Source organism: Sus scrofa, chromosome 11, assembly GCF_054392235.1.
Source record: "Sus scrofa isolate SSC_HxYL_T2T_F1_AM1 chromosome 11, Sscrofa_HxYL_maternal_Yorkshire_Landrace_v2.0, whole genome shotgun sequence".
In the NCBI taxonomy this organism is placed as follows: domain Eukaryota; kingdom Metazoa; phylum Chordata; class Mammalia; order Artiodactyla; family Suidae; genus Sus; species Sus scrofa.
In genome coordinates this window covers 72191953-72215768 of record NC_139393.1, presented here as the reverse complement: position 1 = coordinate 72215768, position 23816 = coordinate 72191953, and the positions used below count along the sequence as shown (strand labels likewise).

The 23816-nt window shown below is 48.2% G+C and overlaps 1 protein-coding gene across 4 annotated transcripts in view; it reads left to right on the top strand.

Annotated features, from left to right (window-relative positions):
• The window catches only part of LOC100738425 (ATP-binding cassette sub-family C member 4), a 151718-nt gene that overhangs the window by 10569 nt on the left and 117333 nt on the right, over positions 1 to 23816 (top strand). For 2 of the 4 annotated variants that reach the window (XM_084982142.1, XM_084982146.1), the window contains exons 1-4: positions 4581 to 5070; positions 14175 to 14285; positions 14833 to 14953; positions 21167 to 21391. In XM_084982142.1, the coding sequence (XP_084838268.1) occupies positions 4997 to 5070; positions 14175 to 14285; positions 14833 to 14953; positions 21167 to 21391 (531 nt within the window). In that variant the 5' untranslated portion in view covers positions 4581 to 4996. Of the gene's footprint in view, positions 1 to 625; positions 729 to 4580; positions 5071 to 14174; positions 14286 to 14832; positions 14954 to 21166; positions 21392 to 23816 lie in introns of those variants that run through there. The other 2 variants (XM_084982145.1, XM_084982144.1) reach the window with 2 other exon arrangements.

The following is a 23816-nucleotide window of genomic DNA, read 5'->3' as shown; positions in this document are numbered from 1 at the left end:
AAGGCAGATTTATTTTCTTTTCCCTTAGTAACACGCAGTTCCATTCCTTATTCCTTCTTTACTAAAAACACACTTCCTACTTTCCTAAAGCAACCATGGACTGTCTTTTCTAATTTCTAAAAATGTGTTTTCCTTATAGAGAACATCTCGGGGTGGCACCAAGCAATAGTCCTAGATCTAGATACCTTTCGTTTCTGTTTAGTGAATGATGTCTCAGTATCTCATTTGACTTCTATTAAACCTAGGTACAATACGGGATTATATTTAATGTTGATAACTCTAAAGACATGTCTCTATTAATTATATTAACAAACTTTAGCTTTAGTGCTAGATATTAATTTAATCCTGAATATTCCCCAGTTCACCTGAACCTATAATTAATTCTGGCCAGTTTCCTTCTGCATTTTTGAGAATTTATATAAGCACTTAGTTTTTTATGACAAATAATTAGAGTTCATTGACAAATTTTGATACCATCCAAAGGTGAGGACATACATATAATACACACAGACACATAGACCAACACAAGCAGAAATCTCACAGCTTCTTTTTCTAAACTTAATCATGAATCAAGTATCACAATATAAAACTCACTCTCTTATAAAATTCTTTTTCCTTGTTTCAGTCACAGGATTTGGAGATGATCTAGAAAAGTGATTCTGAGAGCCCAGGTCTCAAGGCACAGGGTGAGAAAAGCAAGTTCTCCCAGAAGCACGTCTTCCCGCAAGGTCAGAATTCAGAATTCTGAAAAGAAGCTTTCTCAAGCTTGCTTTTTTACAATTGCATATGCACAAAGAACCAGTTTTGGAACTTTCAGAAGAGTCTCACCCAAACCAATTTCCTCTAGAGTCTGAAGAATAATGCTGTGGCCATACAGCATTAAAATATTCTTTTTCCTTAGTCTTAGCCTCTTTCCAGTCAGAATTCACCCAAGAGGGCGCTGCAGTGGAACAGAACCAGAATTACCTATTTCACAAGGCAGAATGCCCATCACGAATGACAACACAGAGCATAAAGTACACATCACACAGGCATGGTCATCTTAATCAGACGCTCCCTTCAAGTCAAGGTTGTAGTCTCGGAAAACCTACAGAGACACAGAACCTTCAGACCTGAGTACTACTCAACTGAGTAAACAGAAATATCTTGGGTCTTCGAAGGTTTCCAAGGGAGGAAAAGAGGCCAGCTTGAGAGAAGGGAAGGGGAAAAGGTCAAAAATCTCTTGTCCCTCACCCAGTCAGGACACTCTGGCCAGTTGTCCACATCAGGAGACCAGGGACCAAAGGGTCCAGGTGGCAGCAACTGGATCTGGTCCTCAGGTGCCCCGAGTGGTCATCATGTCAGTCATGGCAGAGGAGGGATGTCCCACCAGAGTCGCCAATTCTGAAAAGATTTGGTTTTTCAAGCTAGCATTCTCTAATAACTGCATATGCAATAAAAGCCCATTTTGACACTTTTAGGGCAAAAAATTAAGTAGCTGCTTGCAAGTATAAGTTTTGTATACGCATAAATCTGGTTGAGGTTTAGAGCCTAGCTTTCTGGTGTTCCCCGTTTTTCTGTGTGAGATTTTATTTCTCATTTTAAAGTTGAAATTGTCAGGGTTAAAGTCTACTTATGACACTGTGTCGTGGGCAGTGTGCTGCTTAAGAGCTTAATTCCTCTAGGTTTTCGCCCAGCGTTGCTTCAGTCTCTCGTGCGTGTCTCCCAGGGGCATCTAGGACCCCACAGGTGCTCAGATGGCCCAATGGCCAGGTGTTATTCGTCCCTGGCTGAGCAGGTTTTAATTAATGAGTTTCCCTATGGGATCACAGCATGGTGTGAGGACTCTTGCACCCATGAGAAAACCTGAGAAAACTGTAAGTGGCCAGGAGGAGTCTTTTTTCTTTGGAGCAAAGACTCTCATGTAATACCTTCACCTTTATCCTGACAAATTCTACTAATGCATGGATTGAGGAAAGGTGTCAGATCAGCCTCTCACCTAAGCCCTCAGCCCAGACCCCTCAGTCTCTTCCAGCTAAGCCAGTCATGGTATCTTAGTCATTGGTTCATGGATCTAAGTGGACTAGTTGCCTGCGATCTTCCCCAGGGGACTGCCTGATGGCATTTCAGAGAAATTTCCCAGATTGGCTTTGTTTGTTCTTAGCTCACACAACTGACGCGTAGGCTAGAACCTGTTACAATCTTTGCAGAGTACCATCAGATGTAATTAAATACTCAAGCACAAAATGGAAAGCACAACTGAAATCCTCACTCACCAGCCATAAGGAAGCCACAGATTCAAAGTCCCAAATTGGCTTCCAAGAACCACTAAGCCTAGGACCTGAGTCCAAGCCACGCCTTACAGATGGGATCTCCCAAAAGGAAAATCCCCAAATAGGAACCAAAGGTTCCCCAGATGGACAAGGTCCAGGGGACCTCAGAATGCATGCTGGGGGAATTACCCAGATACTGGCAGAGGCGTCCTGACGTCCCAGCTGCTACTTTTCTCTTTACCAAAAAGGTTTATTGAAGTTGGAAGTTTGGGTCTGCGGGAGCAGAGGCAAAAGGAGGAGTTCCCTCAGGGCCAGAGGAGCCTCTGTGGTTGCTGGGGTGGTCCTTGCCTTCCAACAACTCCACCACAGAGTTTCAGCTTCTGAGATAGCCATTCGGGTCTGCTCCGGGCTGGCCCTGTGGCAGGAAACACTCAGCAACCTGGCCTCCAAAAGGGTCCTGCAACCCTCCACTTATCCAAAGGGAGCCTGGTGTGGAGAGAGACCTCAGCGCATCCAATCAAGCCGAGAGCCCTGTGGGGCCACCTGCCCGCAGACAGATCCCAGAGGAGTCCTCCAAATTTGTTGCTAAAACTCAGCCTCTGTCCGCCTTTGCAGAGACAGTGTTTTGGGTGAAGGAGAAAAAGAGCTTAATTGCTTTTCCGGGTGAAGGGGGCCACAACAGGCTAATGCCCCTTGTGACACAGTGGGAACCCCTATGTATGGCTTTTAAATCCTTGGACAAGTTCTGTTCTTGAGCCTCATCTTTCTCATCTGTAAAAGAGGGATAATAATACCTTCTTTAATAGGGCATCGTTAGAAATAAAAGTGCAGGGAGTTCCCCTCGTGGCTCAGCAGTAACGAACACAAGTCATATCCATGCGGATGTGGTTTCCATCCCTGGCCTTGTTAGCACCAGTCCGTGTGCTGACACACAGAAAGGCCAAACATAGCAAAACATCGGAGTTTGGAGTAGAGAAAGGTTTATTGCATGGCCATGCAAGGAGAGGCAATCAAGAGTCAGGTTGCAGTGTACAGAGACTTTTATTTACTTACACCCTCAGAGTGTGCAGGCTGCCCTGAGGAGGGACTGGCGCTGGCTGCAACTGGGTCTCTCCTTATATTCCTATATTGTGGACATGTTTGGGGACTCCTATTCTCTTTCCCCTCACCCACTAATTTCCTGTCCCAACCCCCCTGTGTCATGGGTGCCTAAGGGCTGAAGGTTGTTTTGATCTCTGTATGGGGGGCGTGTTTTAAGTCTCTGATTGGTTCCAGGCAGGACTGCCTTACTTGCATGGGACAAAGGTTATAGGGAAATGCCCTGAAGAGCATTCCTTTGGTACCTGCATGTGTCTTCATTGTTTGATCGCAGGCCTCATGTTCTTGGAAACGATAAATGGCCTGTTTTGAATCACCCGGGTCCGAGTCCCTATCCATCCTACCTAACACATTTTCCCAGAGCACAGAGTGCCTCAGTCTTGATGCCCACCCTGTGTTCCCTTCAGGGGATGCTGAAGGTCAGTGACTGCAGTGGCTATTGACTTAATCCTTGTAGAGGTGGATGACAAGTGCCAGTTTTCAGTTGGCAGGGCCCCTTCAGTGTCATAAACCTGACCATGGTTTTGGGGACATTTCATTCCACAGTGCTGGGAATACTCATTCCCAGGTCTGGCAAAGATTTCATTGATGGGCCACTCAGTGTGCTCTTACTGGACTAGACCCTATTAACAGTAGCCCACATTCTCTTGACCTTCTTGAAAATGTAGCAGTTTTGCAAAGCCTCAGCTTAACTGTCTATTAAAGACAGTTAAAGAAAAGAAAAGAACAAGGGGCAGTCATGTTCCCAGAAATGCCCATAACTGGTGTTTTATTCCATATACCACTGTTCTTCCACTAGGTTCTGAGCACATGATGAAAACTATCATAAGGCTGTCTCTCTCGCTGTATTCCCCTTTCTCAATCTAAAAGATCAGCAAAAAGCTCAAAGAGGTTCCCCTGCACAAGGCAGCAATGTGAGATGCCAAAAGCCTTTTGGAAGGTGGTCTTCCAAAATCATTTGAGTTCTCCTAATCCTGTTAATGTATCTTTGGGTCTTGCAACTTTATGAACATGATCTGTGCTAAATCCAGCCATTGTCCGATGTCAACTGTTTGGCAGCAGGTTGGAGAACCTCCCAGAGCATCCTACTTTGGTCCTGATGAAGGCAGGGTGCCCAGAGAGTATACTGCTAAGGCCACTGGCCTGCTTTCTCTGGGTCTTCAGAACGCTGCGGGGGCGTTTCTGAGCTGCAGGGGCGGGCAGATACCACGCCTTCCCTCTCCACCTTCCGGTTGGGTACCCGGGCTGGGAGCAGGAACTAAGGCAGAGCTGGCAGCCAGGTGCGAGCACGCTGGCGTCCAGGCGTGGTCCTGGGGCAGGTCTACCACTTCCATCCGAAGGCGCCTACCGCCTCGCCTCGCACCTTCAGGACGGCCTCCGCCGGGCCACCCCTCTGCCCCGCTGCCCCCGCACGCGCCCGCTGCTCTGGGCTCCGGGCCCATCAGGCAGCGGCGCACAGCCGGCGGCCCCGGGAGGCGGCGCGGCCTGGGAGGCGGACCGCAGGCGCTCCACTCCCTGAAGCGAGTGTTTCCTGAGCGCCCGCAGCGCCGACCCGCGCGCCAGCCTGCCGACCCTTCTGGGAGCAGCGTGAGCAGCACCGCTGCGGGAGCAGTGAGACCGCACTCGTCCCGGCGGTCAACATCAAGATGCTGCCGGTGTACCCGGAGCCGAAGCACAACCCGCTGGGGGATGCGAACATCTGCTCGCGCCTGTTGTTCTGGTGAGCGCCCCACCTGAGTTGTGACACCGCCGCCGAGCGCCCGCGCCTTTAGGAAACAGAGAGGGTTGGGGCGAGCAAGCGCTTCCCGCAGGTGCCTGGGCCGCCAGACTTCCCGCCCACAATGGCGCGGCCCAATGCCAGTCTTGTGGTCCCCACCTGCGCCTGGGCGCGCGGGGGCAGAGGAGCAGGGCCGGGGAGGGGGCCCTGGCGCCGAGGGGCGCCTGGTGTCTGGCCTTTCCTCTCTCTGCCCCGCCAGCCTGTAGGAGGAGGAGCAGGGGGAGCAGCTGGAGCAGGAGGGGGAGAGGCGGAGAACCAGGGCTGCCCAGGGGGAATCTACACCCAGCAGGAGAATGCGCTGCGCCCCCTCCCCGCCCCCTACTCTGTGGGTAGCCGGCTTCCCCATTACTGCTCTGGAGTTCGGGAGTTCGCAGTTCTGAACTGAAGCTGCACGCTTCCCCTCCTAAGCAAGCAGCTTATGAACAGCTTCCTTTATCTATTTAGTGCCCTGGACCAGTTGCCATCTTCCACTAATGTCCCTGGCCTGTCCTCCGGGGTGGTGGTCACAGGGCAGGAAGTGAGCAGCTCCTCAGCCCGCTGGGGCTCAGGGAGCTGGGCCTGATATCTCGCTCCCCACTTTCTGCTACTTCTGTGCTCATTTCCTCAAGCCCTTTTCTGCCTCCAGCTCCTGCCTTGTCCTGGGTTCTCTGGAACTGTCTTTGCTCCTCCTCCTCCCTCCTCAGAAAATCAGCCCCATTTACTGGGTTCCACCAATATCCACACGCAGTGAGGTTTGGTGATCTTTGAAGATGTGGGTTGAGGATCAACAGGGGAAGGCCTTGCCCCTCCCCTGCCTCTTCCTCCTCAGCACCCCTACCTCTGCAGTAGGAGGCAGTGTCTTACTTCCTGTGGGCACAGCCACTCAGGTTTTGTTTGTTTGTTTTTTGGCTGCCCCTGAGGCATGTGGAATTTCCCCAGGCTGGAGATGGAACTGGAGTTACAGATGTAAGCTATAACCAGAGACACAGCAGTGACAACGCTGGATCCTTAACCCACTGAGCCACAAGGGAACTCCTGGCACAGCCACTCTGACCACTCCAGGACCTGCTGAGGCTTTCAGGAATACTTTTCTATATCATGCAGAGTCCTTTGTTACCAAATAACATTTGTAAAAGTTTGGCCAATTGTAGCCTCTTTCTCTCCCCAGCTAAGGAAACTGAGATGCACAGAGGTTAAAACATCTCCTGGACACAAAGCAGTACAGCTTAGCAAGTGGGGAGGATGGTACTGTCTGAGCTTCAGAGGTTGAAAGTTGAATGTGGCCAAGGTCCTTGGAAGGCAGGGGAGGGAGAGTTACATTGAGTTTGAGGAGCTGGTGTGATCCAGGAACAGAACAGGTGGGGCTTATATAAACTACATTGTTCCTTAGATTGTGCAGAAATTCTCTTTGATTCTTAAGAAGTGCACCTCCCAGGCATAGCGCATATCCTACAGGTGATGGCTTCTTTCATAGGTTTAGCAATGTGTTCTGGCCCAATCTTTATTTCTGAAGTGTCCCCTGGTTCCTGACGGATTTTTGGCTTAATTGTATAATTGTAAGGAAAAGATTTTGTGTTCTTTATAGCGAGGTCTTCTGACAGGCCATGATTCTATGCATTGCACTTGCATCTTTTATTTTGGAAGGAAATGACTTGGTGTAGCAGCCTCCCTCCTGCCCCTTCTCCCCCAAAACAAAGTATCTTGATTTGATACAAAACCAGATTAGCAGTAAAATTTTTGATTGCTTGAGCTTATAGAGCTGCTATCTTTCTCTTTTTCTTTCTTTAATTTTCTTTCCAGAGTTCTCTTGTGGTTCAGTGTGTTAAGGACCTGGCATTGTCACTACAGGGGCTTGGGTTGCTGCTGTGGTGTGGGTTTGATCCTTGGCCTGGGAATGTCCACGTGCTCCAGGTGCAGCCAAAAAAAAAAAAAAAAAAAAAAAAAAAAAAGAATTGAAATTTTCCTTTTCACCTGTGCCAGGTGGCTCAACTTTTGCTTTGCCCAGGACAATCCTGCTTTACACTCCTTATCATATTGTATTGATTAACCATACCCTGTTTCACTCTTCGGAGTATCTTAGGTTGGATGATAAATAATATGATTGCCCTGATGGAGCTGAAGTTCATATTCCATAAAATGTGCCCCTCCCCTGTGCCATGGAGTGTGGGCGGGAGCTTAGACAAGGTCATGGCAGTATTGGCTAAACTTTTGCCAAAAGTAATGACTAGTGCAAACCTATTGCTATTGCTATCCCACTTGAGCAGGTATTCTCCTAAGGTAACCCTTGACCCGTGGTTTGTTCATGAAGTGATGGCCGTGAGAGCTACAGGGAGAGTGGGTCCTCCATGTGGTGGCACCTGACAGGCCCGGTGGGTGGGCGTCTGGGTTGGGTGGTCCCGCTGGGCTGTGGGAACTGGGGTAATGAAGACAGTCATGGGGAAGTCTCTTGTCATGGTCCAGTCCGGGGGAGTATAGGGGTCCCCTGAAGATGTGTGTGTCCAGCCAGTGAAGGCGCTTAGCTCCAGCAGAGAGGGCCAGCTGAACAGGAAGCCGAGGCCAGGGAGCCATGAGGCCCCAGGGAAGTCCTGGGTCAGGTGGAGAGGCCTGCAGGCCCACAGGTGACCCAGACCTTCACCGTCTTCACTCGCTTAGACCATGAGCTGACTGCAGTGCCTTTGCAGTGGGCCAGGAGGGAGAGCGGGCCGTGGACTCCGAGGGCATGGGTGGCTCCCCTGTTGCCCTTGGGCTCTGCAGAGGCTGAGGAAGCTGGATTCACAGCCCTGACGGGAGGACCCTGTCCGTGAGCGATTCAAACTCTGTGGTGACTGTCCTGACTGATGAACAGCCATGCGATCTTAAACTTGGTCCAGTTCCAATCTGAGCCAGTTGCTCTATTCACCAATTGAACATATTAGTATAAACCCTGTGGGGTGGATGGATAAAGATGTTTGCTGCTTTCCTCTGGGACCTGAAGCCCAGCTTCCCCTCCTAGGCTCCCCAATTCAGTCCCTTTTATGATCTCTGCTGAATTAGAGGCAAAGACTTAGCATTTCGGGGTTTTTCTATAAGTGCTTTAGGCCTGGATCTGGCGTTGCTGTGTCTGGGGTATAGGTCAGCAGCTATAGCTCAGATTCAGTTCCTAGCCGGGGAATTTCCATATGCCACACCTGCGGCCCTAAATAAGACTAAAAAAAAGTAATTGCCTGGAGTTCCCTTGTGGTGTAGTGGGTTAAGGATCTGACACTGTCACTGCAGCGGCTTGGGTTGCCGCTGTGGTATGGGTTCTGTCCCTGGCCTGGGAATTTACACATGCCATGGGCACAGCCAAATCAGAAGAGAAAGTAATTGCCTCATTGTGTGAGTGATGCCGGAAAGATGTTCCTGGATCCAGGTTCTTGTTCATGGAGCCGAAGAATGAACTCCATGAACACACAGGCAGCAAGCAAGCCAAGTCTTTATTACAGGAAAGCAAACAGCTCCCAGGACAGCTGGGGAGGGGAGAAGAGCCGCCCCTTCTATTGTCTTATAGGGGTTTTTATCTCTTAAATATGGGGGGGTACTATCACGGGGTCCAGAAAGATGTGGTTTTCTCCCATTGGCCTTGCCCAGTTACCTGTATCAGTCCTTGTCCACTTGGGGTCTTGGGGTAGAAATGTCCCGTAAGTCTCATGGTTTCTTTGCCCTTTTCTTCCCATAAACTGAGGCGCAGGGTGTTAGAGATTAATGTCCATCTGGGCGTGGGTACACTCCCTAGAGTAAACAAGGCCTGTGGGATGTTACTCCCTGGAGCCCTTAAGCTACAAACGTTAATCAACAGCCACATCAAAGAATGCGTCAAAGCCCATATGCTCCTACACTGAGGACCTGAGTTATTATTCTGCCTCATGAGGATACAGAAAAATCTGCTGGCCATGCCTGCAGAGAAAGAAACTTGGGCAGAAACGTGAAGCGCTAAAGCAGGTTGTTAAGAACAACCTGGAGCCTGCTGGGAGACGCATTGGCGAGAATAAAAGGGCTGTGATGCTGCATCAGTGTCTTAAGATCCTCAGCTCTCTCAGTGGAACGGAAGGAAATGCATCAAATGCTACTCCGTGGACACAGGGCCTTTTATTATAACTTTCCGTGTTTTCAATGACTTATTCCTCTGGGGAACTGAAGGCACAGCTTGCGTCTGATAGGTGGACCGCAAGAGTCATGACTCCAAGGGACCGGGGACCAGAGGAAGCAATCATGGAGGATGCTATTCAGGACTTCACACCTGAGCCAAGCTGACCGAACCACACTGAGGCTGGGCCTGATGGAGGGGGGCCTAGCTGGTCTGTGCTGAAAGAGTCTTCAGGAGAAGAAAATGTCTAAAAATTACAACTGTGCTGTGTGGTGACTTTGGGGAAAAAAAGTTAGCAAGTTTTGGGGAGGTTCCAAATGAAGTAGGAACCTTGTTCCGAATAAATTGTTTTTCGTTTTGTTTTGTTTTCTTCTTGTTTCTTCCTCAGGCACGTGGAAGTTCCTGGGCCAGGGATCAAACCCATGCTGCAGCAGCGATAAGGCCTTGTCCCTAACCTTCTTTGCCACAGAGGAACCCCATGAATAAGTTTTTTATGAATTAGGAGAGATAATTGATTTAAATATATGCATCTTCCTGATTTTTTGTGGTGAAATATCTTTTTTTCGTATCCTTTTTGGGGACATAAAATAAATGGAGTCTGGAATTCTGTCTGTGGTACAGTGTGTTAATCCAGCTTGTCCTGTGGCATTGCCGGTTCCATCCCCAGCCAGGTAGTGCGGGTTAAGGATCCAGCATTGCTGCAGCTGTGGTGTAGGATTCAATCCCTGGGAATTTCCATATGCCCTGGGTTCAGCCCAAAAAGAAAAAAAAAATGAGGTCACATATTGGGCATATTTGTGTTTATTATTGTGTCAAGTAGCAAGTATTTTGGTTTATCCGGCACTTACTTTGCATCCGGTATCAGGTGCGTGGGGGAAAGGAGAACAGTAAGGAGGAGGCTGTGGCCCAGTGGGGCTCACATCATCCCCTGAAGGTAGAGGTTCCTCAGATTTCCTGTTTGACTGTGGTCACAGTGGCCAGGCCAGGAGGTGCTCTCTTTGCCTGTGAAAGGCTTTTGCAGAGAACAGCAGCATAAGGCGCCCACCCTCTGGAATGTTTCCCCAAGAACCTTCTCTCAGGTTCTTGAGGTTAATCAGCCTGCACCTCTCTGAGTACATCCAACACTTTAGATTTCTCATGAATTCCCATTCAAATGGAATTTTTTTTTTTCTTTTTAGAGCCACGCCCGTGGCTAGGGAGCTTCCCAGGTGAGGGGTTGAATCAGAACTGTAGCCACTGGCCTGTGCCACAGCAAAGCTAGGTCCGAGCTGCATCTGTGACCTATACCACAGCTCGTGGGAACACTGGATCCTTATCCCACTGAGCGAGGTCAGGGATTGAACCTGCCTCCTCATGGATCCTAGTCAGGTTTGTTTCCACTGCGCCACAACAGGAACTCCTGAAACACAGTTTGTGGGAGAGGCTATCCCTGGCAGTTCTAGGCAGGGGGAGGCTCAGATTCCTGGATGTTCAGCCTGTTTCCCAGCTTTGGTCCTGCAGTGATTGAAGAAGGCTGAGGGAGTCCTGTCCCCTTCTTCAGATTTATGCAAAGCCCTGGTGTCATGCAAAGCCAGTCATGCCCTGTGCTCTGTTTCTCTTAGGCCCAATGTCTGTTACGTAAATAGCAAAAGGACAGAAGTTAAGTAAACTTAACCCTAAACCCAAGAAAGCTCCACTGCAAACCAGAGCATCTCAGGGTATCTGTGGGGTGACTGCCAAGTTCTCTTTTGCCTCCTGCAAATTTTGGACAAACACGGTGATATTTGTACACAGCTTTCGTAAGCACCGCACTGCTAGGATGTCCAGGGCTGAGGCAATGCAGATGTATGCCGAGGTTTTATGGACAAAGAGTTTGTTAATCATAGCTGCAGTCCCAGTAAACAACTTCCACGTGGACTTTTGTGTGTGAACGGCGTGGCTGAGGAGGACTGTGTGTGAACTCAAGGCCCACGTGTGACCGTCTTGTCTCCTACTCCTGGGCCCGAGGTGGCTGTTCCTGTGCTGTGGCAGTGACCACTTTGTCTCTTCCCAGAAGCCCTCCCTTCTTCCAGGCAGATGGTTCCCAGCCCTGGCTGAGGGCCAGAGTTGTCCTGTGGGGAAGAAGCCAACCTCCCCAGGGAGGCGTCATTGCAGGCGTCACTGCAAAATGATGGCAGTGGGTCATCTCCATGGGGTCATGTGTTCATGAATGTACAGTGTTCTGGGAACCACACTGGTCACAGGGGTTACAGCGTGAGCCCCACTCTGTCATGGAGATGGCACTGCTAAGGGCAGTGTCTGCACAGTGGGCAGCTGTCCACACCAGTGTTGTGCAGACATAAGGTTGCAACCCATCAGTAGGTGAGGAAATCAACTTTAGTGGATTTGGTGTGTCTTAAAAAAATAATAATTTTTAGGGAGTTCCCATTGTGGTGCAGTGGTTAACGAATCCGACTAGGAACCATGAGGTTGCAGGTTTGATCCCTGGCCTCGCTCAGTGGGTTAAGGATCTGGTGTTGCCGTGAGCTGTGGTGTAGGTCACAGATGCGGCTCGGATCCTGAGTTGCTGTGGCTCTGGCAACGGCCGGCAGCTACAGCTCTGATTAGACCCCTAGCCTGGGAACCTCCATATGCCACAGGAGCGGCCCTAGAAAAGGCAAAAAGACAAAAAATAATAATTTTTAAAATGTGGTAAGATACACATTTTTTACCATCTTAGTCATTTTTAAGTATACAGGCGAGCGGCATTAATTACATTACATTCTTAGTCAACCATCATCACATGCCCAGAATTCTTTTCATCTATAAACGGGAAACTCTGTACTCATTACTACAACTGCCCCCATCCCCGGGCCATCATTGTTCTACTTTCTGTCTCTATGATTTTGATTCTTTTGGGGACTTCTTGTGAGGTGAGTCATAATGACCTCAAGGTTCACCTGTGTTGTAGCACGTGTCAGAAGTTCCTTTTTTTCCCCTTTATCCTTTTCTTTTAGGGCTACACCCACGACGTATGGAAGTTCCCAGGCTAGGGGTCAAATCTGAGCTGCAGCTGCTGGCCTACACCACAACCACAACGACTCTGGCTTCTTAACCCACTGAGGAAGGCCAGGGATCAAATCCACATCTTCATGGATACTAGTAGTGTTCTTAACAAGCTGTGCCACAACGGGAACTCCCAGAATCCCCCCCACACCCGCCTTTTTTTTTTTTTTTTTTTTTTTTGGCTTTTTAGAGCCGAACACTTGGCACATGGAGATTCTGAGGCTGGGGGCCCATTTGGAGCTACAGCAGCTGGCCTACGCCACAGCCACAGAAATGCATGATCTGAGCTACATCTGCGACCTACACTACAGCTCACAGCAAGGCCAGATCTTTAACCCACTGAGTGAAGCCGGGTATCGAACCTGCAACCTCATGGTTACTAGTTGGAATTGTTTCTCTTGCATCACAATGGGAACTCCCAGAATTTCCTTTTTCAGGGTCAGTCATATTCTGTGTGTGTGTCTACCACACTTTATCCACTCCTTGGACACTTGAGTAGCCTCCACCTTTTGGCTACTGTGAAGAATGCTCCTGTCATTACAGATATACCATGACTGACATTTCCTTTATAACAAAGTAGGGTAGGATAGAAAATATCCAAGCATAGAAAAATCGGGGGAAATGTGTACACACTGTGTACGTTTTGGGGTCAAGGGCTGGATGCCTGGCATTTCTAGGTTCACTTTCTGTTAGTGAATTTATAAGAGCAGGAATTAAGGTGCAGGAAAGGAGAAGCAAGCAGTCAGTGAGATGGTCTGTTCTCAGGTCCACCAGAGATTTCTAAAAACGGGAACTTCAGAGCTCCCATCATGGCTCAGTGGAAATAAACCTGACTAGGATCCATGAGGACATGAATTTGATCCCTGGCCTCGCTCAGTGGGTTAAGGATCCAGCGTTGCCGTGAGCTATGGTGTAGGTTGCAGACACGGCTCACATCGTGTGTGGCTGTGGCATAGGCTGGGGCGTATCCTGGCAGCTGTATTTTCAATTTGACCCCTAGCCTGGGAACTTCCATATGCTGTACCTGCGACCCCCCCAAAAAAAATAGCAAAAAAAGAAAAAAAAGAAAAGGAAAGAAAACTGGGAACTTCATGGGCGAGGTGGCATTTTGTCTTTATCTAGTTGTGAGGCTGGCATGTGTTCATGGAGATGGATGTCTTTGAAGCACGTGTCTCCAAAGCCTAATGTCAGGCACTTACATTAAAGTCAAAGAAGCTAATTATCAGGTGCTTACACAGACCTTGGAACCAGCCATTTCTTCAGGAGCCTTGCTTCGTCTTAGGAAGGGTGTTAAAAAACCAAGGAGTGGGTGAAATGTGCCCAAAGGTGCAGATTCCAGGTATAAAATAAGCAAGTCATGGGATGTGGTGTCCAGTGTGGTGACTGTGGTTAATCACGCTGTGTCCCACATTTGAAAGCTGCTAAGAGAGTACATCTTAAAAGTTCTCCTGGCAAGGGTGAAAAATTGTAACTATGTATGTTAGAAAAACAAAACCTCAAGATCTGAGGTCTGGAATTCTCTCTCTTTTAGGGCCTTTCAGCCTATAGAGCTAGGGACTCTGCACGTGTGTGTGTGTGTGTGTGTGTGTGTGTGTGTGTGTAAGCACATATCCACCCTTCTTCCCATATCTCTGTATATTTAAAATGGGGGCCTTTTTGTTTTTCTTGGCCTCACCTGCCGTTCCCAGGCCAAGCATCTAGTCAGAGACTCAGCTGTGACCTACACCACAGCTGTGGAAATGCCAGATCCTTAACCCATTGTGCCAGGCCGAGGATCGAACCTGAACCTTCCAGAGAAAACACTGGATCTTTAACCCTCTGTGCCACAGCAGGAACTCTTAGACCATTTTAAGGCAAAGCCTATGAATGTAGGATTCTAATTAGACAGAGATGCCTGGTTTGGATGCATGTCTTTCTCCTTTTCTCTCCATTTTAACAGGTGGCTAACCCCCCTGTTGCGAGTTGGCTACAAGCGGAGGTTAGAGGAAGATGACATGTACTCGGTGCTTCCAGAAGATCGCTCCGCACACCTTGGAAAAGAGCTGCAAGGGTGAGTAGCAGGCAGCGAGGCGCAGGGGAGGAAGCGGGAGCAGGTCTCCGTGTGGCTGATGGTGGGAGTGGACTCTGCCTTCCCCTGGGCTCTCCTGGAGCCCCCTTCCCCGGACCCTGCACGCTCGCCCCCGCCCCTCAGGCGGAGCCCGGGCTGAGCCGACTCTGGAGGCTGGGGACCCGGTGTGTCCTGGGTGCTTGTGGAAGAGGAGGGGCCCGCAGCCAAGGCCCTGGATGCCGGGCTCTGTCCCCGAGGGGGTGTCCCTGGAGGAGCTCGGCTGCCCTCCTGGGCTGCTCCTGTGCTGTGAGTCCATTGGAGCTTGGCAGGCACATGTTTCCTGAGACTGGGCCTCTTTCCCTCAAAGCCTGTTGTTCTGGTGCTTCAGGGTCTGCATCGCTCAGCCTTCAGGAGCCTGCAAGCCATTAGCCAGCCCCTCGGGGACAGTCACAGAGGGCCCTGCAGTAGAGGCTTGTCTCCACGCTGCCCCTGCCCTGCGCTCCCTGTGGCGAGCAGGCTGTTCTTTACTGTGCTTTGTGTTTCCTTGCAGGTACTGGGATGGAGAAGTTTCGAGAGCTGAGAAAGACGCACAGGAACCTTCTTTAACGAAAGCCATCATCAAGTGTTACTGGAAACCCTATTTAGTTTGGGGAATTTTGATGTTTCTTGAGGTAAAGCTTTTGCATACAGTGCTTTGCTTTTCAGTGTATGTGGCTCAGTCCTGAGATGGACCAGCGGGTGGGGAGAGAGGCCAGTAGTTGAAGGTCTGAGGATAAGTCTTGTCTAGCGATCATGATGGAGCTCAGCGGTTGTGTTTATCTTTAGACCGATGCTTAAAGGCCTGGACCTCCTGGGGATTGCTGTTTTTCTTTACCTGATTAAAACACAGTGTCGTGGAAGGATGGCACTGCAAGTAAAAGAGATTTTATACCATGTTTGAATGTTCTTGATGCTCAGTATAAACACTGAGTGATTCTTGATCAAAAGAAGATCCTACCACCTCAAGGAATTCGTGCCCTGTGGTTGGGGGAAGTAAACTTGGACCAGAGTTCAGAATAACGACATTTTACTAGTGCTCAGCAAATAATTAACTTGACCAGGTCATATCTGATGAACGCTTTCCTAAGAAGGGTTGTCACCCCTCTCCTTCCAGAAGAGCAGAACTGGGGCCCTGGGTTGGCTAGAGCTGCCCAGAGCTCCCAGGAGCACACACTTCCCCATGGACCAAGTACCCCAAGCCCAATCCCCCTGTTGGGGGAGCTCCAGCTTCACCATGAATTCTGTGCCCCACCCATTCTGGCTGGTGTCCCTGGTTGTCGGGGGCATTTCTGGTTGCAGGGGGAGGCTTGGCAGCCTGGCATTTGCAGAGGGTGTAGGAGGGGTTGTGGAGAGGGAATCCGAAGCCTGAAGCTGAGAGGTCCATGACCCTTAAGGGTCTGGGTCCAGGTTCCCAGTGAGACCACTCCCCCGGGGGCACAGTGCCAGTCAGCCCACCTGTTGTGGGTTCTGGCCTGGGTGGGGTCGGGGGGGATCTGCTGCACCTCCTCCTGGTGGCTTGTGCTCTCCGTGGTTCTTTCATGCTGCCTTAGGGATGTGGGCAGCCTGGGCGTGTGACAGCAGAAGGAACAGAGGGGCAGCTGCCAGGAAGGGCTGTTTAGCTGGAGAAGGTAGTGAGTTGTTATCAGTACATTTTGTTGGTCTGAGGAGGGTGGGCAGGGGGTTTGTAGGTGGGGAGTGTGGCTCTTGTCGTCCTGAAGGTCCCTGCGGGTAGAGGGTGTCCACGTAGGTGAACCTGCGCCCCATTGGAGAAACCAGAGACTCTGTCAGTTCCCAGGTGACTGATGGTATCAGAAGACTGAGTTCTCACTGATGACAAAGGTGGGTTGACCATGTGCCAGAGGGTGGGGACAGGTGCAGGGCAGAGTGTCACCTTTGAGAGGGCACAGACCACCCAGGTACTGCAGTGCCATGTGAAGGGCAGTGTTGATGCCACAGTTGTCCAGCCCAGTGATACTCACTGCTGGCGTCCAGGAAGGCCAGGCCCAGGGCTGCACAAGGTGGCCACTGGTAGAGCGCTGGCCCCTCTTTCAGGAGGGTGGTTGTTGGGCGGTCAAGGCAGGAAGGTGGGGAGTGGAGGAGCTGGCAAACGTCGGGGCTTATCTCAGTACTATTACTCACAGTACTCATAGCAGTATCAGGGGCTCTTCTCAGTAGTCCTAGTAGTACTTATAGCAGTAAAATGTGCTCATGCTCCTAGTAATACTAGCAGTAGTCATAGTGGTAACATGGGTTCATCTCAGTAGCAGTGGTATTTGCGGTGGCAGCAGGACTGTTAACAGTTTAGTAATAACAATTTTAAGTAGTCAGCAACTGTTATGAGTACTTTCCATGGAATGTCACTTCTGTTTCTTTGGCTTAGTCCATGAAATCCTTGGTGTTACGTTACCCCCACTCTAGAAGAGAGGACACTGAGTACACGTGGTTACATGTGTGCCTGTGGTTACACAAAGCATAAAGGCAGATGAGCCTGACCGTCTAAGGACTGATGGCTTGTCCAGGGTCAGGGAGGCTCGTCCTGAGAGCTTCGCCTCCAGGGTCTCAGACACCTGCACCCTGAATTGGCCTCAGGGTAATAAACAGGGTGCTGAGAACACCTGGGAGCAGGGGCTCAGATTGGGGATCATAAATGAGGGTGGAGTCCAGGCGACCACGTCCTCCAGGAGCTGGAAGTGCCAAGGGTGTGACATTGGCAGCAGCGTCGTGCTGGGTTCACAGGGTCAGGAGCCTTTAGGAAGAAGCCACCTTCCCTCCTTACCATCCCCACGTGGGTGAGCTGTGGTGGCCCTGGTGAGCTACGTCTACACGTCCATTCACACACTTGTGACACCGTTACACACCAGCTCATTGAGATGGACCCGTGGGAAGGCAGCGGGTCTGGGGTGGTGACTGTGTTGGGACATTGATGATCTGGGCACAGGCCGAGTCCTCTCTGTTGTTATTAAGTGAGAGCTCGTGGCTGCTTGCTGAGAGGAGGTGTCTCTGTGAATCTGGGGATGCATTTGCTCATCAGGAATGAGACCCCAGGTCAGCCCCTGGGGTGTGGACAGTGCTCCTGTCCTGTTGTCTGAATCCACTTTCCCACATGCCCCAGGCCTGAGGCCTTAGGGTCACAGCTGGGTGGGACCAGGCAGTTCCTGGGTGGGTAGCAGATAAATTAGTGTGACATGAAGCTGGCCTTTCTCCCAGGAGGGTGCTTGCTTGTTTTGGCTGTTGAGGCCAATGTTGTTAGTGACTCCCAGGCAGTGTGCTGTGACCACTGACAGCACAGGCGGGGCCTCCCCCAGCACTACTGGCAGCACCCTTAGGAAGAGGAAGGTGATGCCAGTTGAGGACCAGGCTTTTAGTGTTAGGATTTTGAAGTATGAAAACCTCTGTCCTATAAGAACTGAGGGTGATGGTAACGCTCAGAGAAGCAAGTACCAGGCTGATGATGAACCTGGAGCTCCTGGAGGCCACCCCTGAAGAGAACAGATCAGCCAGCGAGCTCCCGGCAGGCCCGGCCCCTGTGTGCACCTCCACGGGGACTGCAGGTGGGGAGGACAGGTCTCTGCCTGCCCAGGATCCTCAGGGTGGCGAGGAGGAGCCTTCAGCTGCTTCATGGGCCAGAGACACACAGGTCACCTCCCCACATCATCTGGGGCCTTCTCTCTGAAGCTGCTGGTGTGGAAGTGGGGAGACCTCACAGAGCCAGTGTGGGTTCTCCCAGTCCCTTCCCCTGAGAGGGGAGGAGTGGCCGGGGTTGTGTCCTATTCCCATGACCCTTAGAAATGGCCTGGGCTTGTCTGGTCACTTGGCCTTTGTCCAAGGCCATGCTTGCTGATTGTCTCTGGTCCAGGTGGAGGCTGTAGGAAGGCACGTGTTTGCGGAAATCTTCCCTCTGGATCTCAGCTGATGGACAGGAAGGAAGCAGACCCTCTGAATCTACAGGGAGCTTTGTGCCTCGATTCAGGGCTGGTTCCCCAAGAGCTGCCCTGGGCTTTGCGTTTATTCCCAAACCTTTTCTTCCAAGTGTCCCTCACTCCCCTCCACTCAGGAGGCTGAGGAGTGGCTGCTGGGGGCAGAGACACTGTGGGTCCTGAGCAGCCCCTGAGGACCATGCAGCAAGGTAGGGGTGAGGGAGCACTGAGCCAAGGGGACAGGGGCCCTGCAGGGCAGACCTGCTGTGTACACCTGCTGGTTCCTGAGCACATAGCATTAGCCATTAGATGTGAGTGGTGTCCACAGTGACTGAGTCATAATGGGAGTGATGCTTTCCAATCCCTTTTCTTTATCTTTTTTTAAAGCTTTATGTAAGTTTCAATTGTGGAATTAAATTTTTTAAAAAATTGATGTATAATTGACTTGAATTTCAGACATACCTAGTGATTCAATATTTTTATACATTAGACAGTTATGACTATGATAAGTGTAGTTACCATCTGTCATCACACAAAGCTATTCCAATATTATTGGCTCTATTTCCTATGCTGTATATTGCAGCCACATGACTTATTTATTTTATAATTGGGAGTTTATACCTCTTAATCTCCTTTACCTATTTCACTTGTTCCCCCCACATCCTCAATCCATTTTCTTTTAGAAGTCAGGAAGTAGGTGACTCATTTTTCAAAGGTTGCACTCAGAATGGTTAATTTTTGTTTTTGTTTTTGGCTTCACCCACAGCATGTGGAAGATTTCAGGCCAGTGGATCCCACTGCAGTGACAATGCCGCATCCTTAACCCACTGCACCACAAGGGAACTCCATAATGGTCAGAAATTTTAAGAATATGCTTAGAAGTGAAACTGTTAATTACTATCTAGAAAAGCTGGCTTTTATGAATGATGTTTCTCAAGATTTCATGTTCTGCATGATCATCTCTAAGCAGCAAATGAGTTTTCCAAGTTTGTGCCATTAAGAATCAAGTAGCTTTCTTCCCAGGACTTCTGTGTAATAAAGTGATCACAGCGTACACTTGTTTTTATGCTGGTTTCGAAACACTCTGAGCTGTTATATATCATTAGTTTTTTCAGGATTCCTCCAAGGTAAAGACGGCAGGTATTTCCATGGATAAGGACCTGGAGGCACACAAGGGCTTAGGATGGGCTTAGAGTCCTGTGTCTTCCGATGGCTCATCTGGTTTCTGAAGCAAAATATTCAGATTTCTATGCGAGTTTTCTTTGAATTCAATTTTTTGATTTTTAAAAAATTTCTATTGAGGTGTAATTGATTTACAATATTATATTAGTTACAGGTTTATAGCACAGCAGTTCAGTTTATACACACACACATATTTATATACTCTTTTTTAGGTTCTTTTCCTTTAGAGGTTATTACAAAGTATTTAGTTCCCTGTGCCATACAGTAAGTCATTGTTGATTGTCTATTATTATATAATAGTGTGTATATGTTAATCCAAACCTCCGAATTTATCCCTCTCCCCCTTTCCTTTTGGTAACCATTTGTTGTTTGTTTTCTGTGTTTCTGAGTCTCTGTTTCGGTAATAACGTTGTTTCTGTCTCTCTCTCTCTTTTTTTTTGGATTCTACATACTAGGGACATCATGTATTTCTTTTTCTCTGTCTGGCTGACGTCACTTAGTATGACAACCTCTAGGTCCTTGATGGGGGAGAAGGGACCTCATGCGGGGTGACTAGAGAGAGGAAATAGGCTGTGGGTGGAGTGGCTATTTCGCAGGGTGGGCAAGTGTCGCTGTTCTTTTGCCTTTCACTTTGGGACAGAGAATTGCTTTCCTCGAGTCTTACTCAGGTCATAGCCCCAGTGCCTCTCATCTCGTTGGTCTAGGATTTGATTTTTGTCTTGGGGGATAGATGACATGTAGTGTTTCTCCCAAACCAGCACCTGCAGCGTATGTTGGATGGAGAGCCATGGAAGACATCATCTTTTAGCTTGGCTTCTGCCCTGTTTAGCATTTGACTCCAAGGAACTTCCCAGCTTCTAGGAGGTAGAGACATACTGATGCAGTGTCCTCCACCCCACCAAGGACAGAGAGCCTGGGAGCCTCCCAAGCCTGGTGTCTTTGTGATTCACCAGCAGAATCTGGGCTCTATTCTCTTGATCTACCTACAGGTGGGGTTTTGGTTAGGAAGGATTGGATCTGCATTTGTGCCAGTCTCAGTTGATACAGGCTCTTAAAGCAGGAGGTGATGGCAAGTGGGTGTCTGCTGTACATGAGCCACCTGGACTTCCTGTTGGGCTGGGGTGCAGCATTGAGAGCACAGGGGATGCTTCTTACCCTTCTCTTTTTGCTTTTTAGGGCCACACCCGCTGCATATGGGGGTTCCCAGGCTAGGGGTCAAATTGGAGCTGCAGTTGCCAGCCTATACCACAGCCACAGCATCGTGGGCTCCGAGCTGCATCTGCCACCTACACCACAGCTCATGGCAATGCCGGATCCTTAACCTCCTGAGTGAGGCCAGGGATCAAACCTGAAACCTCATGGTTCCTGGTTGGAATTTTTTCCACTGCTCCATGACGGGAACTCCTTCTGCTGCCTTTTTCCTTATTCATCTTGGGCCAGCACTCACTTGATATTTTGTCAAATGTGCTGTGAGGCACTGGTTATAGTATTTACTGAGCATCCCCAGTGTATGAGGCACAATGTACTAAGGCTTTATCGTCTTTGAAAATAAAAATTTCGTTTAAGGTTAAAACTACTTTCTGCTTCTTTTATAGAAGTTAGCAGATCTGCGCATTTTTTTCTAGATTAGTTATGAATGTAGCGTTTTGTCAAAATGCCGTTTGAACATGCTAATGATAAAAGTAAAGCTTGTATTAAGAAAAACTGTTATGCCTTGAATTTCTCAATATGACTTTTTTCTTTCAGGAAGGCACCAGAATAGTTCAGCCTGTACTTTTGGGGAAAATTATTAGTTATTTGGAATACTATGATCCCAGTGATTCTGCCGCCTTCCGTGAAGCCTTGGCCTACGCCGCAGGGCTGAGTGCCTGCGTGCTCACCTGGGCCTTTCTGCACCACTTGTACTTCTATCACATTCAGCGTGTGGGGATGAGGCTGAGGGTAGCCGTGTGCCACATGATTTACCGCAAGGTAAGTGTCATTGTCACCAAAGCGTGTACCTCCCCTGAAGCATCAGAAGTATTTTGGGAAAGTTCTCTGTAAATTAACAGTTTTGTAATTGGGATCATTTGCACCTCACTAGAGAAGCTTGCTATTTGCATCAGGCAAATTTTGTTGTTATTGCTTAATGTAATTTTACCAACAAATAATGAAAAGTTTTGTATTGAGATCAGGTTAGGACTGCCTTTGATGGCTTTTAGCCACAGGTTCTTGCATAATACCCACTAAATTCGTAACAAAATATAATTTAAAAATAAGTCTTGAAAGTATGGAGTTGAAGTGTCCATAGTGGCTCAGTGGGTTATGAACCTGACTGGTATCCATAAGGCTGCAGGTTTGATCCCCGGTCTTCCTCAGTGGGTTAAAGATCTGGCGTTGCTGCACAGTGTGGTGTAGGCCGCAGATGTGGCTCGGATCTGGCGTTTCCGGGGCTGTGGTGTAGGCTGAAGCTGCAGCTCTGATTTGACCTCTATGTGCTAAAGGTGTGGCCATCAAAAGAGAAAAAGAGAAAAAGAAAAAAAAAGAAATAAAACTATCAAATTGATTTTCAATATTTTCATACCTAAATTTCATAGTGGTATTTATGGAAATTTTGTTTTTGTTGTTCATTAAAACCTTTGTTTACATGAAACTTGTATTTAAAAGTGAACTTCAATGACTGAATCAATAAAATGAAATTTAGTAGAAAAGAAATGTTTTTCCACAGCAAATATAATACTCAATGGGGAAAAACTGAAAGCCTTCTCACTCAAATCTGGAACAAGACAGAGATGCCCACTCTCACCACTGCTCTTCAACATAGTTTTGGAAGTCCTAGCCACAGCAATTAGACAAACAAAAGAAATAAAAGGCATACATATAGGAAGAGAAGAGATAAAACTGTCACTGTATGCAGATGACATGATACTATACCTAGAAAACCCTAAGGACTCAACCCCAAAACTACTTGAACTGATTAATAAATTCAGCAAAGTAGCAGGCCATAAGATTAACATTCAGAAGTCAGTTGCATTTCTGTATACCAGCAATGAAACATTAGAAAAGAAATACAAAAATACGATACCTTTTAAAATTGCACCTCACAAAATCAAATACCTCGGAATACACCTGACCAAAGAGGTAAAGGACCTATATGCCGAGAACTATAAAACTTTAATCAAAGAAATCAAAGAAGATGTAAAGAAATGGAAAGATATTCCATGTTCCTGGATTGGGAAATCAATATTGTAAAAATGGCCATACTACCCAAAGCAATCTATAGAATCAATGCAATCCCTATCAAATTACCCATGACATTTTTCACAGAACTAGAACAAACAATCCAAACATTTATATGGAACCACAAAAGACCAAGAATTGCCAAAGCAATCCTGAGAAACAAAAACCAAGCAGGAGGCATAAGTCTCCCAGACTTCAAGAAATACTACAAAGCCACAGTCATCAAAGCAGTGTGGTACTGGTATCAAAACAGACAGACAGACCAATGGAACAGAATAGAGAACCCGGAAATAAACCCTGACACCTATGGTCAATTAATCTTTGACAAGGGAGGCAAGAACATAAAATGGGGAAAAGATTGTCTTTTCAGCAAGCATTGCTGGGAAACCTGGACAGCTGCATGCAAAGCAAAGAAACTAGAACACACCCTCACACCATGCAGAAAAATAAACTCCAAATGGCTGAAAGACTTAAATATAAGACAAGACACCATCAAACTCCTAGAAGAGAACATAGGCAAAACACTCTCTGACATGAGATATTTTCTCATGAATATTTTCTCATGAATATTTTCTCAGGTCAGTCTCCCAAAGCAATAGAAATTCGAGCAAAAATAAACGCATGGGACCTCATCAAACTGAAAAGCTTTTGCACAGCAAAGGAAACCAAAAAGAAAACAAAAAGACAACTTACAGAATGGGAGAAAATAGTTTCAAATGATGCAACCGACAAGGGCTTAATCTCTGGAATATATAAACAACTTATACAACCCAACAGCAAAAAAGCCAATCAATCAATGGAAAAATGGGCAAAAGACCTGAATAGACATTTCTCCAAAGAAGATATACAGATGGCCAGTAAACACATGAGAAAATGCTCAACATCGCTCATTATAAGAGAAATGCAAATCAAAACTACCACGAGATACCACCTCACACTAGTCAGAATGGCCATCATTAATAAATCCACAAAGAACAAGTGCTGGAGGGGCTGTGGAGAAAAGGGAACCCTCCCGCACTGCTGGTACAGCCACTATGGAGAACAGTCTGGAGATACCTTAGAAATCTATCCATAGAACTTCCATATGACCCCGCAGTCCCACTCTTGGGCATCTATCCAGACAAAACTCTAAAGAGACACATGCACCCGCATGTTCATTGCAGCACTATTCACAATA